The sequence below is a fragment of the Crotalus tigris genome, unplaced genomic scaffold (genome assembly GCF_016545835.1).
Source record: "Crotalus tigris isolate CLP2741 ecotype Arizona unplaced genomic scaffold, ASM1654583v1 scf7180000018825.4774228, whole genome shotgun sequence".
Taxonomy (NCBI): Eukaryota; Metazoa; Chordata; class Lepidosauria; order Squamata; family Viperidae; genus Crotalus; species Crotalus tigris.
Window position 1 is genome coordinate 181,062 of NW_024097215.1, and position 18,060 is coordinate 199,121.

Below are 18,060 nucleotides of genomic sequence, written 5' to 3' on the forward strand. Positions count from 1 at the left end.
TTGGGGTTAATACTGACCCCTGAGGGTGAATTTAGTCCAGGGGTAGGCAACCTTGGCTCTTTTATGACTCCTGGACTTCAACTCCCAGAATTCCTGAGCCAGCATGGGGGAACTATGGCCCCTTCATGACTTGCGGACTTCAACTCCCAGAATTCATGAGCCAACATGGCTCAGCTTGGAACTTCTTCCTTTCCCCTCAGCGTGGCTGGCTCAGGAATTCTGGGAGTTGAAGTCCGCAAATCATAAAAGAGCCATAGTTCCCCCATGCTGGCTCAGGAATTCTGGGAGTTGAAGTCCACGAGTCATAAAAGGGCCAAGGTTGCCTACCCCTGATTTAGTCAGCTGACTCCTTTTGTTCTTCCCCCAATACCTTACCTGTGACCCATTTTAAATGTGTTGTGGGAACAGACTCTGGAACTGGCTCCCCCTTATTCCAGACAAGTTGGAAAAAACGTAGCTGCAGAATATATCATCTGTGAATTATATTCACATTATGCCAATATTAATGGCCCAGAAATGTCTGTCTTGCTGACAACCAGACCTATTAACTCCATTATAGAGTTTTATATAAGTAATTTACAGAAGTAATAAGGGCTTGCTGTGCAGACAGCATAAAGTCCATTGTTTGTCCAATTTCACAGCCGAATCTTCCTCTAGGTCACCATTTTGAATAGCCACTAAACGACCTGTTTATTTATTTATTTATTTATTTATGAGACTTATATACCGCTTTAAGTGCAAGCACTCTCTAAGCGGTGTACACCAGTAAGCAATGTATATATATATTTACATTGCCCCCAACAATCTGGGTCCTCATTTTACCTACCCCGGAAGGATGGAAGGCTGAGTCAACCTTGAGCCGGTGAGATTTGAACCGCTGACCTGCTGAATACAGTCAGCTAAAGTGGCCTGCAGTACTGCACTCTAACTGCTGCGCCACCTCGGCTCTTGTTGTAAGTCAAGGCTATGTCATGATTCCGACAGATGAAACTCTTCAGAGAACTTCGAGGCACTGTTTACCATAAAGATTCTTTAAAGTAAACAATGCCTCAAAGTTCTTTGAAAAGTTTTATCTGTCGGAACCAGGACACTAAGCCAAAATCTGAATTCCCCTCCCCTGAGCACATAGTATCAAGAACAATTCCCTCCTCTAATTAACAGTCATAAATCACATTCTCCAATTAGTTTGAAATGCAGGCTTTCCCTCCGGTGCCATTTCTTATCATCTCTTATTTCAAAACAACTTGGTTCACACCCTAGTTACATATTGTTATGTCTAACTAAACTCCCAGGCACATTCCTCCCCCCCCCCCAGTATCATCTAATTCAGTGGTTCTCAACCTTTTTAATGCCGCAACCCCCAACCGGTCGTGAGTTGAGGACTACTCAACTGGTGCAGCACCGTTTGCAGAATGGGGCTTTTGGCGGGCTCAGCAGGGCAGAGACAGCCTGGACAATTCCTATTGGCTTTTGAAAGCCAATAGAATTAGACTCTATTCAAGAGAGGCTATTCTATTGGCTTTCAAAAGCCAATAGAATAAAAGGGAGTAGCACAGCTAAGGAAAAGGGGAAAAAATGGCAGACTGCGTTGTTTGGCGACCCCCGTGAAATGATCGTTCGACCCCAAATGGGGTCCCGACCCACAGGTTGAGAACCACTGGTCTAATTCTAACTCTAATTCTAAGAGTAAAACAGAAGAAGGAAAATGGCTGCATCTCCATATGTTGTCAAAGCAAGCACGTTCGACGTTAGCAACGTTGACAGGCTACCTATATGTTTCTTCCACCCGCTGGGATACCAGCCATCTCCTAAGAGAGAGACATTCCCGTCTCCAAGCTCCCCGCTGACGTTGACCGTGAAATTTCCAGCGCCTGCTGTCACCGATGCCTCCATACTCACCAGGCACCAGCAGGTGATGCACTTCATCTCTCCAAAAGGGGGCACTATAGGGTGCCAACTCTCGTTGTGCATGTACCATTGCCGCCCAAACTTGCAAGCTCGGGGACCGTCAGCCTGCATCATGTCGGAAAGCAGGGATGAGGTCTTCTCCGAGGCTGGGGAGAAAAGAGTATGAAGAACATGGAAAGAGCAGAAGAGGAGGATATTGGCTAGAATAGCCATAGCATTTAGACTTATATCCCGCTTCACAGGGCTTTACAGCTCTCTCTAAGCCAGTGGCTCTCAACCTTTTTAATGCTGTGACCCCCAACTGGTCGTAAATCGAGGACTACTCAACCAGTCGTAAGTTGAGGACTAGCACCATTTGCCGAATGGGACTTTTGGCGGGCTCAGCAGGGCAGAGACAGCCTGGACAATTCCTATTGGCTTTTGAAAGCCAATAGAATTAAACTCTATTCAAGAGAGCCTGCTCTATTGGCTTTCAAAAGCCAATAGAATAAAAGGGAGTAGCACAGCTAAGGAAAAGGGGGAAAAAATGGCGGACTGCGTTGTTTGGCGACCCCCGTGAAATGGTCGTTTGACCCCAAATGGGGTCCCGACCCACAGGTTGAGAACCACTGCTCTAAGTGGTTTACAGAGTCAACATATTTGCCCCCCAACAATCTGGGTCCTCATTTTACCGACCTCGGACGGACGGAAGGCCAAGTCAACATTGAGCTCATCAGGATCGAACTCTTGGCAGTCGGCAGAGTCAGCCTGCAATCCTGAATTCTTAAACACTGCGCCTCCAATGTCCTGAATCACCACCACTTTGCTTACCACAAGGTTTCTCCAACTCAGCAACTTTACGATGGGTGGACTTCAAATCCCAGAATTCCCCAGCCCCGCAGGACTGGGAGACGTTCACTTAACCACCACCCCAAAAACGGTGGTTAAAAACAGGTCCAGTCTTGCGGTGATCCGCTTTGTGACCGCCATGAGATACACCCGTATTTGCCAGACTCAATGACAGTTGTAACTCGAGGACTTCTCTGTAAGGAGCGTTTTGAGGAAGTGGGGGCTGCTCCTGAGGGAATCATTTCCTTATCTTATGTTTGGTATGATGTATGATGGTACTGTGACCGGGCTGGCTAGCAAGAGAAGCAAGGTGCTTCTGACAGGTTTAACATACCTGGACATTGCTTGCAGCAGTCCGATGGGTTGACCCGGATGGGGTTACTGCAGGCCAACTGGGGACACTGCACCTTCTCGCAGTGAACTTCTCCCGTGGCCCCCTGGGAAAACACAGATGGGAAAGATGTTGAGACTCTAGAAAGAGTTCAGAGAAGAGCAACAAAGATGATCAGGGGACTGGAGGCTAAAACATACGAAGAACGGTTGCTGGAATTGGGTATGTCTAGTTTAACCAAGAGAAGGACGAGGGGGGACATGATAGCAGTGTTCCAGTATCTCAGGGGCTGCCCCAAAGAAGAGGGAGTCAAGCTATTCTCCAAAGCGCCTGAAGGCAGTACAAGAAGCAACGGATGGAAACTGATCAAAGAGAGAAGCAACCTAAAACTGAGGAGAATTTTTCTGACAGTGAGAACAATTAACCAGTGGAACAACCTGCCTCCAGAAGTGGTGAATGCTCCAACACTGGAAGTTTTTAAGAAGAGACTGGACAGCCATTTGTCCGAAATGGTATAGCGGGCGGAGTCAAGTGAGGAATCAGTCTCGAGTCATTATGTTGCCACAAGCGGTCCAGCCCCCCCCCCTTGAATTCCGTTAACTGTTATCTAACCAATTTAGTGCTAGACCAGGGGTAGGCCACCTTGGCACTTTTATGACTCGTGGACTTCAACTCCCAGAATTCCTGAGCCAGTACCTCTGTGCTGCAGCTGCTAGACCATCAATTGACTACATTCTTGTGAATAGGCTTGAGCAATGAATCTTAACTGGAACTTAATGTGTGGTCCTAATTCTTCACAGTTGGACAGTTATTGGACAAACAAAACTTGCAATTTAGGCCAAATGTCACCAGACTGGTAAAATCCGTGAGCAGTAATGATGGCTCAGATAGCTACTGCATATTCCAAAGACAGAAATAGAGCACGACAATGAGAAAAGCTGGCTTAGAACTGGCAGCCCCGGATCTAGATGAAGGAATCCTCAAGAACAAACAGGATTGTAGCGAGGAATGAGGGCAAACAGGTATGGAGGAGCTTCTCCTTCTCTTTGTTACACTTGACATACCTAGTTTCCTGCAACAGGTTTATCTGTCCGATGAAAATGAAACATTGAGGAAGATTAAGGAACATCTGGACTGGAGTTTCCAAAACTCATGTAACCAGATCAGTGCTAGATCCTTGCCCAACATACAAAGTTCTGTTCATTTTTCTGGAGTTTCATATGGTGCCCAACTCCAGTCCATTAAGTTTGTTTATAGTTTCAACGGACTGGGCAAATGCAGGAACTGGGTTAATTCAATAGCTGGGTTAAGGCTTTCAGTTGTCTGGTTGATGTTCCCCTCCTACCTTGCAGGTACAAATCGCGCATTTGATGAGCCCAAACGGGGGAACTACAGGATGCCAATGTGTGCCCGCTCGTCTCCACGTCTTGTCACCATCAAAATAGCACCCTAAGATAGAGAAAGAGGATCGGGGCAGCTGCCTTAAATCTTAAACACAACATAGATCATAACTGTTGGAGCTGTAGTCCCCAAGATTCATCTCTTCTTGGGTAAGCCCTGGCTAAGCTCAAAAAAAAACAAATCAGGATTAGATCTAGTCGATACTTGGAATGCAGGGAAAGGTTGAGGCTGTGGGATAGCCTAGGACAGGGGTAGGCAACCTTGGCTCTTTTATGACTTATGGAGTTCAACACCCAGAATTCCTGAGCCAGCCAGGCTGACTCGGGAATTCTGGGAGTTGAAGTCCACAAGTCATAAAAGAGTCAAGGTTCCCCACCCCTGGTCCAGCCTAAAGTGGGTCGGGCAGTTCACAGTTATAGAAACTAGCTATGGCCTTAGTATTTTGGGTTCACTAGACCAGGGGTTTCCAAACCTGGCCAACTTTAGGACTTGTGGTCTTCAACTCCCAGAATTCCCCAGGCGGAATGGCTGGCTGAGGAATTCTGGGAATTGAGGTCCACAAGTCTTTTTTTTTTATTAAAAGTTTTACAAATTTATTACAATATAAACCCCCCTACCCCTCACCCCGTCCCCCCCTCCCCCACTTCCCAGAGCTGATTACAGGGTAACAAATAAACAAACATAATCTAACTAACATAAACCAATTATACTATCAATCAAAACCATAACACACTTTAACTCCTTCTCAAATCAAATATTAACAAATTAAAACAAAAATAATAATATAATTGAAACCATTAATAATTATCTAAAATCTACTCAAAAGCAAGGTCATACTTTTCAGTTTCATATTTCTTTTGAATATAATCAATCCATCTTCTCCAAACCATAATCTATCTTTCTTGTGAATGGTCCTTCAAGTAGGCCAGTGGTTCTCAACCTGTGGGTCGGGACCCCATTTGGGATCGAACGACCATTTCACGGGGGTCGCCAAACAATGCAGTCCACCATTTTTTTCTCCCTTTTCCTTAGCTGTGCTACTCCCTTTTATTCTATTGGCTTTCGAAAGCCAATAGAATAGACTCTCTTGAATAGAGTCTAATTCTATTGGCTTTCAAAAGCCAATAGGAATTGTCCAGGCTGTCTCTGCCCTGCTGAGCCCGCCAAAGGTCCCATTCTGCAAATGGTGCTGCACCAGTTGAGTAGTCCTCGACTTACGACCGGTTGAGTAGTCCTCGACTTACGACCGGTTGGGGGGTCGCGGCATTAAAAAGGTTGAGAACCACTGCCCTAACACAACCTTCTTGTTAATAAAAACTGGAACCATGATTTCACTTCAATTTAGCTCTGATGACCACTTGACCCTGAGCAATAAGGACCCCTCCCCCCCCCGTCGCCCATGGGCTCCGTGGTACGTGTACAAAATCTCTTGGTACCCTTGAGGCCCGGTCCAACTCTTGACACCTGAAGAGAATTTGCTGTTCCAGAAGACCCATAATGCTCAGCCAGCCGCTCTTGCCCTTACCTTCGCTGCTGGCTCGGATTTTCTCTGCTCTTCTCTGTTCTTCGTTTGCTAGCTCTATTCAAGGAGAGAGGATTGCATAGATGCATTATGGGCAGGAGGGGGAAAAAAAACAGGATCGGCTGTGATTGGGGCAGATACATTCCCCTGCAAGGGGGGGGGGCTTCCCTCTTCCCCGGCCTGCCTTGGGCAGCTTGACCCAGCCCTCTCGCCAGTGGGGCAGTGCCCCCTCACGCTCTGAACTGCAGTTGCTAAAGGTGTGGGGAGACAGACATCCCTAACTTTAAAATGCAGATGTCCTTTTTCTACCTGGAACGGTGTCCTGTCCACGATGCAGACCTTTCCCTTGTTCTCTAAAGGCTCTGTCAATCACCTACCTGACTCCTCCCCTCTCCCCTCTTCCCCTCCCCTCCCCTCCTCTTTTCCTCCCTACCCATCATCCATCCAGGCAATTCCTCCCTCACCCATCTCCCTTCCTTCCATCTACTCATCCATTCATCTCCTTCTTTCCTTCCCTCCCTCCCTCCGCCCCTTCTTCCATTCCTTTCCTTCCTTCAATTTACTCACCCATCTATCTCCTTCCTTCCTTCCCTCCCTCCCCCTTTTCTTTCATCCCTTTTCTTCTTTCCTTCTTTCCTTCCTTCCTTCTTTCCCTCACTCCCGCCCCTCCCCTTTCCTCCATCCCTTTCCTTCCTTCCTTCCATCTACACACCCATCTATCTCCTTCCTTCCCTCCCTCCCTCCCTTTTCTTCCCTCCCTTTCCTTCTTTCCTTCCTTCCTTTCCCTCCCCTCCTCTTTTTCTTCCATCCTTTTCCTTCCTTCCTTTTCTTCCCTCCCTTTCCTTTTCTTCCTTCTTTCCTTCCTTCTTTCCCTCCCTCCCTTCCCTATTTTTCTTCCATCCCTTTTCTTCCATCCCTTTCCTTCCTTCCTTCCCTCCCTCCCTTTTTCTTCCATCCCTTTCCTTCCTTCCTTCCCCCCTCCCCCTCCCCTTTTCTTCATCTCCTTCCTTCCTTCCTTCCTTCCTTCCTTCCTTCCTTCCTTCCTTCCTTCCTTCCTTCCTTCCTCCCTCCCTCCCTCCCTCCCTCCCTCCCTCCCTTCCTCACTCTTCCTTTCCCCTGTCTATATAACTATATCTCTCCCTCCCTCTCCAGACAGGGACGCAACCCTGGTTCAAAACACAGCACCAGCCTCTACCTCAGGGGTAGGCAACCTTGGCTCTTTGATGACTCGTGGACTTCAACTCCCAGAATTCCTGAGCCAGCATGGCTCAGCTTGGAAACTCTCCCTTTCCCCTCAGCATGGCTGGCTCAGGAATTCTGGGAGTTGAAGTCCACGAGTCATCAAAGAGCCGAGGTTCCCCACCCCTGCTCTACATCAACTTTATTTTGGTTTCAAGGATTGAAAATGGGCCCCATATTGGTAGAAGATAAAAAAACAGGAGGGGCTTCATCTGGAAATGTTCCTGGCCATCCACCAAAAGGGCAGAGGACAACAAGAAGAGCAAGGAGCGGCCTGGCAGGTGTGGGCAAAGCAGGGGTCAGGTCGCATGCTGATCAATTAGTACAGTTGGCAGTATGATATACCTGGGACTCTTTGCCCCATTTGAGATTTAATCCCATGGAATTTGCTCCCCTTTTCTTCTCAATTCCCCGGTCTCCATCCCTCTGACTATCCTCAGAGTATCTGACAGAGAGCCTGGCGTCCCGTCCACAGGCTTAATCCTGCCCTGCCCGAGTTACCTTGGCACACAGGGCAGCACTGGTTACTTTGATGGACTGGCTCAGAGCAGTTAAGAGGCTGGCACAAGACCGGATCGCAGATCACTGTGCGCTTCTGCGGAAGCAGAAGGAGAGAGAGGGGAAAAGAAAAAAAAAAAACAACAACAATAGAAGGAAGAGCGATTAGAACTGGCAAACCAGGATTTTATTCTCCACTTGGGCTGAGTTTGCTTGCAGAATGACTGAAGAACAGGGAGGGACGTTGGAGGTCTTCTGGTTGATGCTGCGGGGCGTGGGCAGAGGTCGTGGCCACCATGGCGCTGCTGGGCTACCTGGGCGATCTGAGGCGGGTCGTGGAGGTGGTGAGTGGCCCTGCGGGCAGGCGGGGCAGGGGGTGGAACGGGGGTGGGGCCAGTTTTTGGGCACTCGGTCTCTAAAAGGTTTGCCATCACTGCTATATTCTATTCTGTGCTATTCTGTTCTGTTCTGTTCTGTTCTATTCTATTCTATTCTAGTCTAGTCTAGTCTATTCTATTCCATTCCATTCCACATTCCATTCCATTCCACATTCTATTCTATTCTATTCTATTCTATTCTATTCTAGTCTAGTCTAGTCTATTCTAGTCTATTCCATTCCATTCCATATATTCTATTCTATTCCATTCCATTCCATATATTCTATTCTATTCTATTCTATTCTATTCTATTCTATTCTATTCTATTCTATTCTATTCTATTCCATTCCATTCTATTCTATTCCATTCCATTCCATTCCATATATTCTATTCTATTCTATTCTATTCTATTCTATTCTATTCTATTCTATTCTATTCCATTCCATATTTTCTATTCTATTCTATTCTATTCTATTCTCTTCTATTCTATTCTATTCTATTCTATTCTATTCTATTCTATTCTATTCTATTCCATTCCATTCCATTCCACATTGTATTCTATTCTATTCTATTCCATTCCATATATTCTGTTCTATTCCATTCCATATATTCTATTCTATTCCATTCCATTCCATATATTCTATTCTATTCTATTCTATTCTATTCTATTCTATTCTATTCTATTCTATTCTATTCTATTCTATTCTATTCTATTCTATTCTTATTCCTATTCCTATTCCTATTCCTATTCATGTGGTTGCTAACTGAATCTGCCATCCCCATTGACTTTACTTCTCAGAAGATTGCAATAGGGGATCCCATGTCCCCCGGGACACTGCAACCATCATAAATACAAGTCAGTGGCCAAGCATCCAAATTTTGATCCATGTGACTATAGGGAATGCTGCAATGATCATAAGTATAAAAAATACTCATAAGTCACTTTTTTTCAGTGCTGTTGTAACTCTGAACAGTCACTAAACAAACCGTTGTAAGTCGAGGACTACCTGTAGGCTCAGAATACTTGATTATCTTGCGGTGTTCCGTTTGAGAGAACGCACAGGATTTCCCCCCAATTTTTCCCTGGCTTAGTGTGGAAAAAACAAAAATTAAAACCCAGACTCAGCATAGATGGGAACTCAAACACAAAACTTTCTTTCTAGATCAGACATGTCAAACTCGCGACGTCATGTGACTTTTTCCCCATTGCTGGCAATAGGGCGGGCGTGGTTTTGTCGTGATGCGTCCAGCCTGTGGGCCGGCAGTTTGACAGCCCTGTTCTAGTGGGATGCTTCAGTTCTTCCAGAAAACAGGTGGTCCTCGGCTTACAACAGTTCATTTAGTGACCGTTCAAAGTTACAACGGCGCTGAAAAAGATGACTTATGACCGTTTTTCACACTTACGACCGTTGCAGCATCCCCAGGGTCACGTGATCAAAATGCAGACAATTGTCAACTGACTCATATTTACGATCGTTGCAGCATCCTGGGGAGGGGGTCACGTGATTCCCCTTTTCCAACCTTTTGACAACAGGGAAACCAGATTCGCTTAACAACGTGTTACTAACTTATCAACTGCGGCGATTCGTTTAACAACTGTGGCAAGAAAGGTCATAAAATGGGACAAAGCTCACTTAACAACCGCCTCGCTTAGCAACAGAAATGCTGTGTCCCATCGTGGTCGTAAGTCAAGGACTACCTGTGCGTCTTTCGCCATGGTCTTCCCACCTACCTGACAGGTGCATACGGAACACTTCTTGTCGTAATCGGGGGCCCAGCGGGAGCCATGAGGCCGATGTTGACCTTCAAAAAAGCAGGCGTCTTTCTTCAACTCTTTGGGGTCCTTGGGCCTTGGTTCCCCAACAAGGTCTTTCTCTAGGTCTTCAGAAGCCAGCCGGAGGCCCCCTGCCTTGCATTGGTTGGGAAGGTGAACCTGGAAGAACAGCGGCCATTAAACAAGTGAGCAGTCAGACAGATCAAGAGCAGGGCCAGCTAGCAGCTGAAAAAAAAAGAAATCAAGCTTGCCTTAATGAATCAGAGGTACCGTGCTCAATAGTAGCAACTGTGAGAGGGACCTTGGAGTCCTAGTGGACAATCCCTTAGATATGAGCCAGCCGTGTGCTGCAGCTGCCAAAAAGGCCAACACAGTGCTGGGCTGCATTAACAGAGGGATAGAATCAAGATCACGTGAAGTGTTAATACCACTTTACAACGCCTTGGTAAGGCCACACGTGGAATCCTGCATCCAGTTTTGGTCACCACAATGTAAAAAAGATGTTGAGACTCTAGAAAGAGTACAGAGAAGAGCAACAAAAATGATCAGGGGACTGGAGGCTAAAACATATAAGGGAAGACTGCTGGAATTGGATATGTCTGGTTTAATGAAGAGAAGGACGAGGGATGAGAGGATAGCAGTCTTCCAATATCTCAGGGGTTGCCACAAAGAAGAGGGAGTCAAGCTATTCTCCAAAGCATCTGAAGGCAGGACAAGAAGCAACGGATGGAAACTAATCAAGGAGAGAAGCAACCTAGAACTAAGGAGAAACTTCCTGAGAGTTAGAACAATTAACCAGTGGAACAACCTGCCTCTAGAAGTGGTGAATGCTCCAACACTGGAAGTTTTTAAGAAGAGACTGGACAGCCATTTGTCTGAAATGGTATAAGGTTTCCTGCCTGAGCAGGGGGTTGGACTAGATGACCTCCAAGATCCCTTCCAACTTTGTTGTTGTTGTTGTTGTTGTTGTTATTATTATTATTATTATACTTGTCGTCAAACCTACCGGAAAAGCACTGGATCTGAAAAGCTAGAGTTATGTTTTCAAACTTGCCAATGTTAAGATGAAATGGATATCAACTCCCAGAATCCCTTAGCTGGTAGAATTCTGGACTTGAAAGTCCACAAAAAGTGGCCAAGGGTGAGAAACACTGTGTCAATTCGACAATGAAGCATGGCTGCAGCCATTTTTTTTCTCATTCTAGATTGCCACATAGAACGGAGCAAGGGGGGATCGCCCCGTTGCTTCGTTAGTCAAAATAATCTTCTGTCCCGTAGGAACCCAGGTCATCTACTGCTCCTGCGGCTAGGGACTGGGCGTGGTATAAAAAAGCCCGCCCAATGAATACATTGCATAGTTTTGTGGGTGGGACATTATACTTTGTAATTGGGTAATTGGTACTTGCATACATCAGAAGAAGAAGAAAAAGAAGAAGCTTCAAATCCACAAGATCAACAGAGGTGCTTGTTAGCTTCCCATGGTCTGTTGATGGACCTAAAGGCCACAAAATCATGGCATCTGGCCCTCTCAATTCCTGGCAAATAGATGGGGAAGAAATGGAGGTAGTGATAGATTTTATCTTCCTGGGCTCCAAGATCACCGCAGATGGGGACTGCAGCCAAGAAATTAAAAGACCCTTGCTCCTGGGGAGGAAAGCTAGGGCAAATCTAGACAGCATACTAAAAAGCAGAGACGTCACCCTGCCAACAAAAGTGCGTATAGTCCAGGCCATGGTTTTCCCAGTTGCAACGTGTGGCTGTGAAAGTTGGACCATAAGAAAGGCTGAGCGCCAAAGAATGGAGGCCTTTGAACTCTGGTGCTGGAGAAGACTCCTGCGAGTCCCTGGACTGCAAGGCGATCAACCGGTCAGTCCTAGAGGAGATCAACCCCGACTGCTCTTTAGAAGGCCAGATCCTGAAGTTGAAACTCAAATACTTTGGCCACCTAATGAGAAGAAAGGACTGGAGAAGACCCTAATGCTGGGAAAGATTGAGGGCAATAGAAGAAGGGGACGACAGAGAATGAGGTGGCTGGATGGAGTCACTGAAGCAGGAGGCGTGAGCTCCAATGGACTCCAGAAGATGGTAGAGGACAGGAAGGCCTGGAAAAACATTGTCCGTGGGGTCGCGATGGGTGGGACATGACTTTGCAACTAACAACAACAGCAATTGGTACTTGTGTATTCAGACTTGGTTTCACTTTAGATTGTGCCGATATTTTGCAACTAATAAACATGTTCTTTGAGGAATTTTCAATCCTCGGAGTTCTGCTTTATTCGTCTCTGTCTGTCGGGACCTTGACACACCGATTTAAATAAAGAGCAAAGATGCTCTGTGCCTAAATGTTAACTTGCAAGGGTGTCGTGGCCTCCTTCACTGAGTCTTCACCTGTTCAAGTCAAACGGGAAGTCAAAGAGGCCTGTGGCAAAGATGGAATGAAATGGGAACGACGGTACTAATTCAGCCTACTCAGTCCTACTCCAATATTGAGAATCACTTTGGTACTGGGGTTCAGATGCCGACTCAAAATAGTAAGTTGTAAGTTGAGGACTATCTGTATACCCCAGGCTGGTGAAGCTTTTACACCCGCAAAACCTATAATTTGGTGTTTCCAGTTTCTCCCTTTTGATGCAAACTCCTTCACGTGTCTGTTGCGGGGAAGGCAATGTTAGAAAAGAGGTTATGAAAGTCGCCCGCTTTCACCTACTGAGGACAGACAGGGGAATATATCCAGCAAATAGATAAATAATAAATCATTTTCCTGCAGAACTGCCAGCATGGAAATGCCCAGTTCCTTTCCATCTTAGCCACTCAGCAACCGCTGAAGGGAAAACACATCCTGGCACTGATAGCTGATGCCAAGAGGATTTTGCCGCCTTCCAGCCAAACGTGGTTTCTGGGAAGCCGCTAGCAATGTTAGTCCTGAGCCAGGATAAGGTGTGTGGCAGACAAACAACTGCCTTCGCAAACATCCCAGTGATGGAGAGACTCTGTTGGAGGAGGAGGAGGAGGGGAGGAGGAGGAGGAGGAGAGGAGAAGAAAAAGAAGAAGAAGAAGAAGAAGAAGAAGAAGAAGAAGAAGAAGAAGAAGGAAAGGAAGGAAGGAAGGAAGGAAGGAAGGAAGGAAGGAAGGAAGGAAGAAAGAAAGAAAGAAAGAAAGAAAGAAAGAAAGAAAGAAAGAAAGAAAGAAAGAAAGAAAGAAAGAAAGAAAGAAAGTGGTGAGAGGGCTTGACAAGGGCCTTCAGCCAAAAAATGCTTTGTCTTTTGGTCAAATTTTGTGACAATTTTTTTCTTTAAAATGCCACACATCGTCCACATTGGGTGTACATTAAGTTCTTGATCATCATTTTAGCACTGGTTACCTCTTGAGAGTAAACTGGGAGTAGCTACAAGTGTTTAGCCCTCCCTTGTAGTCACCCCTAGGAGTAGTTTAGTCCAACTAGTCTACTCCAACTAGTTCTCTGCCCTGGATTCTCAGCATCTCCACGTCAAAGCCAGAAGCTTAAATGGGAGCAGAATTACCTTCAGAGTAACATGCTTGCTACAATATCCCCCAAAATGGGAACAGAAAGCCTGGTGACACACAGTGGTTAGAATGCAGCATTGCAGGCTAACTCTGCCTGCTGCCAGCAATTCGATCCTGACTGACTCAAGGTTGACTCAGCCTTCCACCCTTCTGAGGTGGGTGAAATGAGGACCCAGATTGTTGGGGGAAAATGTGCTGACTCTGTCCTATCGCTTAGAGAGGGCTGTTAAGTACTGTGAAGTCTAAATTATCTAGGGCAGGGGTTCTCAACCTTGGCAACTTTAAGACTTGTGGACTTCAACTCCCAGAAGAAGAAGAGCCAAGGTTGCCTACCCCTGGCCTAGGCCTAGGCCGCTTTATGACTGGTGGACTTCAACTCCCAGAATTCCTGAGCCAGCATGGCTCAGCATGGAAACCTCTCCCTTACCCCTCAGCATGGCTGGCTCAGGAATTCTGGGAGTTGAAGTCCACATAAAAGAGCCAAGGTTGCCTACCCTGGTCTAGGGAATTCTGGGAGTTGAAGTCCTCACATAATGTCTGGGGAATTCTGGGAGTTGAAGTCCTCACATAATAGCTGGAGAATTCTGGGAGTTGAAGTCCTCACATAATGGCTGGGGAATTCTGGGAGTTGAAGTCCTCACATAATGTCTGGGAAATTCTGGGAATTGAAGTCTTCACATAATGTCTGGGGAATTCTGGGAGTTGAAGTCCTCACATAATGGCTGGGGAATTCTTGAAATTGAAGTCCTCACATAATGTCTGGGAAATTCTGGGAATTGAAGTCCTCACAATGTCTGGGGAATTCTGGGAGTTGAAGTCCCCACATACTGGCTGGGAAACACTGGCCTAATGCATATATTCACTGACACAAAGCAACAGACAAATAGCTTTGCTGACTGGGGAATTCTGGGAATTGAAGTCCACACATCTTCAGCGGCCAAGGTTGAGAAACAGTGCTCTTGTCATTTTTCCTCTTCTTGTATGCAAACAATCAGCTAACACCTTTTTCTGAACTTTAAACAAACAACTTACTTAGAGCGTATGAGGGATGGAAGCAAATCTGGGTTTGAAAAAAACAAGATACAAACCGTATTATCAATTACGACAATTTCTCTTATTTTTATAGCTAAGAAAGGTCTGCGCCACTCCACCACCATCACCCCCCCCCCAAACCTTCTATGTCATTCAGGGTTATGCAAACATCCATCATAATAATGCCGCATGTCTCATTATTTTATTTCCATGCCAAGAAAAGCTTCACTTGCGGAATTTCCATCTGTCTGGGGAGCAAGCAAATGCCTCTCCTTGGAGTGATTAAGAATGCAAACAATGTAGAGTTTAAGATTTTGGCACACGGCAACCCTTGGCAACTCGCCACACTCCTAAACGTTCCCACCAGCTGAGGAAAAGAGAGTAATTTTTCTAAATTCTCTCTCTGTGACTTTAATTCCTGTCAGGTTTAGAGAGCCTTTTCAACCTGACTTTTCAAACGATGCCCTTCCTTGAAAGAAAGAATGTTGAGAATCTATCCTGGTACGGATTGTCCAAAAGCTCAGCTCCACTTTTGGTTTTATTTATTTCATTCTAGTGTCAACGTTTAGATCAGAAAAGCCAAAAACGCCAACGCCGTCTTCGGCTGCATCAACCAACGGATAGAATCAAAATCACCTGAAGTATTAATACCACTTTACAAGGCCTTGATAAGGCCACACTTGGAACACTGCTTCCAGTTTTGGTCACCATGATGTAAAAAAGATGTTGAGACTCTAGAAAGAATACAGAGAAGAGCAACAAAGATGATCAGGGGACTGGAGGCTAAAACATATAAGGAATGGTTGCTGGAATTGGGTATGTCTAGTTTAATGAAGAGAAGGACAAGGGGGGACATGATAGCAGTGTTCCAATATCTCAGGGGCTGCCCCAAAGAAGAGGGAGTCAAGCTCTTCTCCAAAGCACCTGAAGGCAGAACAAGAAGCAATGGATGAAAACTAATCAAGGAGAGAAGCAATCTACAACTAAGGAGAAATTTCCTGATAGTGAGAACAATTAACCAGTGGAACAACCTGCCTCCAGAAGCTGTGAATGCTCCAACACTGGAGACTTAACAAAACTGGACAGCCACTTGTCAAGTATGGTACAAGTTCTCCTGCTTGAGCAGGGGGTTGGACTAGAAGACTTCCAAGGTTCCTTCTAAGTCTGTTATTCTGTTTTCAAAAAAAAAAAAAGAGGGCTCTCTGGAGTCCTAGTGGACAATCGCTTACATATGAGCCATCCGTGTGCTGCAGCTGCCAAAAAAGCCAACACAGTGCTAGGCTGCATCAACAGAGGAATAGAATCAAGGTCACATGAAGGGTTAATACCACTTTATAATGCCTTGATAAGACCACGCTTCAAATACTGCATCCAGTTTTCCTCGCCACAATACAAAAAAAAAAAAAAGATGTTGAGAAGTTTGGAAAGAGTGCAGAGAAGAGCAACAAAGATGATTAGGGGGCTAGAGGCTAAAACGCATTAATGAATGTTTGCAAGAATTGGATATGTCTAGCCTAGGGGTAGGCAACCTTGGCTCTTTTATGATTCGTGGACTTCAACTCCCAGAATTCCTGAGCCAGCCATGCTGAGGGGAAAGGGAGAGGTTTCCAAGCTGAGCCATGCTGGCTTAGGAATTCTGGGAGTTGAAGTCCACGAGTCATAAAAGAGCCCAGGTTGCCTATCTCTGGCCTAGGCCTAGGCCACTTCATGACTTGTGGACTTCAACTCCCAGAATTCCTGAGCCAGCCTGGCTCAGCTTGGAAACCTCTCGCTTTCCCCTCAGCATGGCTGGCTCAGGAATTCTGGGAGTTGAAGTCCACAAGTCATAAAAGAGTCAAGGTTGCCTACCCCTGGTCTAGCCTAATGAAGAGAAGGATGAGGGGTGATATGACAGCAGTCTTTCAATATTTGAGGGGGGGGAAGAGGGGGACTGTCACAAAGAAGAGAGAATCAACCTATTCTCCAGAGAAACTGAGGGTAGGACAAGAAGTAACAGATGGAAGGCTTTATGCTTTGAGAGCTGCTTCAGTTCTCTGAAAAAGAGACCCAACCTAGAATTAAGGAGAAATTAATTCATCCAATTAATCAGTGGGCCACTTGCCTCCAGAAGGTGTGGCTGCTGCATCACTGGAGGTTCCACAGGTTGATATCTTGTACAGTGAGTCTCCCTCTATTTAGCCAGAAGCTCCTTCCCTATAATGACCTCATTAATTCTGGTCCTGCTCTTTGGGGCAACTGAGGGTAGGTCTCCTCTTCTGAATGACGACTCTTCAAATATTTGAAGACTACTTCTATATTTCTCCTCATTTTTCTTCTTCTGTAGTTTAAATCGACATCTGGACATCAGAATAGAATAGAATAGAATAGAACAGAATAGGAATAGATTAGAATAGAATAGAATATAGAATAGAACAGAATATAGAATAGAATAGAATAGATTAGAATAGGATAGGATAGAACAGAATATAGAATAGATTAGATTAGATTAGATTAGGATAGAATAGAATAGAATAGAATAGAATAGAATAGAATAGAATAGAATAGATCTGGAAGGGACCTTGGAGATCTTCTAGTCCAGCCCTCTGCTCGAGCAGGAGATCCTATACCATCTCAGACAAGTGACTGTCCAGTCTCTTCTTAAAAACCTCCAATGATGGAGCGCCCACGATTTCTGGTGTCATGCTGTTCCACTGGTTAATTGTCCTCACTGTCAGGAACTTTCTCCTTAATTCCAGGTTGCTTCTCTCTTTGGTCAGTTTCCAACCATTGTTTCTTATCCTGCCCTCTGGTGCTTTGGAGAATACTTTGAACCCCTCTTCTTTGTGGCAGCCCCTCAAATACTGAAACACTGAGCATGGCTCAGCATGGAAACCTCTTTTACCCCTCAGCATGGCTGGCTCAGGAATTCTGGGAGTTGAAGTCCACGAGTCATAAAAGAGCCAAGGTTGCCTCTACCCCTGGCCTAGCCAAACCCAAGTCCTGCAGCCGTTCTTCGTGTGTTTTAGTCTTCCAGGCCTGCAGCTATTACTACTTTCCAATAGGTTCATCTCTGCAGAGAGGAAGGGGGATTGTCTCGGATCTGAAAGCATTCCTCCCTCCTCTCAAATGCTTTTGGAGACTACTTGTGGTTATAACCTAGAAAGAAGGGGGAGGGGGGGAAATCACCCTTCACATGTTCAAAAGGCATTCGTGGACCCATCAAAAACACGGTTTGGAAATTAGAGTCTTTTTGTAGCTAAAAAAGCAGACCTACCTTGCCCCGAATCTCTCCCTGGGGGTTTGCTTTGGTGCTGACTTGCAGGAAGGCTGTGCCTTGAGCTAGGTGGCGAAGGAATTCCGCATCCAGGTCCTTCACCACTCCTTGGGCCTAAGAGGGAAAGAAAAGTGCCTCAGCAAAGTTCTAGGACAGTATGCAGGCAATTCTCAACTTACGACTGAAGTTAAAATGGCCCTGAAAAAAGAGTGACTTTTGATTGTTTTCACACTTATGACCATTGCAGCATCTCCATGAGTCACACAATCAAAATTCAGACCCTTGGCTTGTTGTTGTTGTTAGTTGCAAAGTTGTGTCCGACCCATCGCGACCCCATCTTGACAACGTTCCTCCAGGCCTTCCTGTCCTCTA

At 45.7% G+C, this 18,060-nt stretch overlaps 1 protein-coding gene across 1 annotated transcript in view; it reads right to left on the reverse strand.

The window, feature by feature from the left end:
• The window catches only part of CHRD (chordin), a 55,967-nt gene that overhangs the window by 2,859 nt on the left and 35,048 nt on the right, over positions 1 to 18,060 (reverse strand). Inside the window, exons 15-21 of the mRNA XM_039356514.1 lie at positions 17,689 to 17,802; positions 9,837 to 10,037; positions 7,731 to 7,824; positions 5,994 to 6,047; positions 4,413 to 4,516; positions 3,071 to 3,173; positions 1,900 to 2,054 (exon numbers count right to left, since the gene is read on the reverse strand). Of these exons, the coding sequence (XP_039212448.1) occupies positions 1,900 to 2,054; positions 3,071 to 3,173; positions 4,413 to 4,516; positions 5,994 to 6,047; positions 7,731 to 7,824; positions 9,837 to 10,037; positions 17,689 to 17,802 (825 nt within the window). The remainder of the gene's footprint in view (positions 1 to 1,899; positions 2,055 to 3,070; positions 3,174 to 4,412; positions 4,517 to 5,993; positions 6,048 to 7,730; positions 7,825 to 9,836; positions 10,038 to 17,688; positions 17,803 to 18,060) is intronic.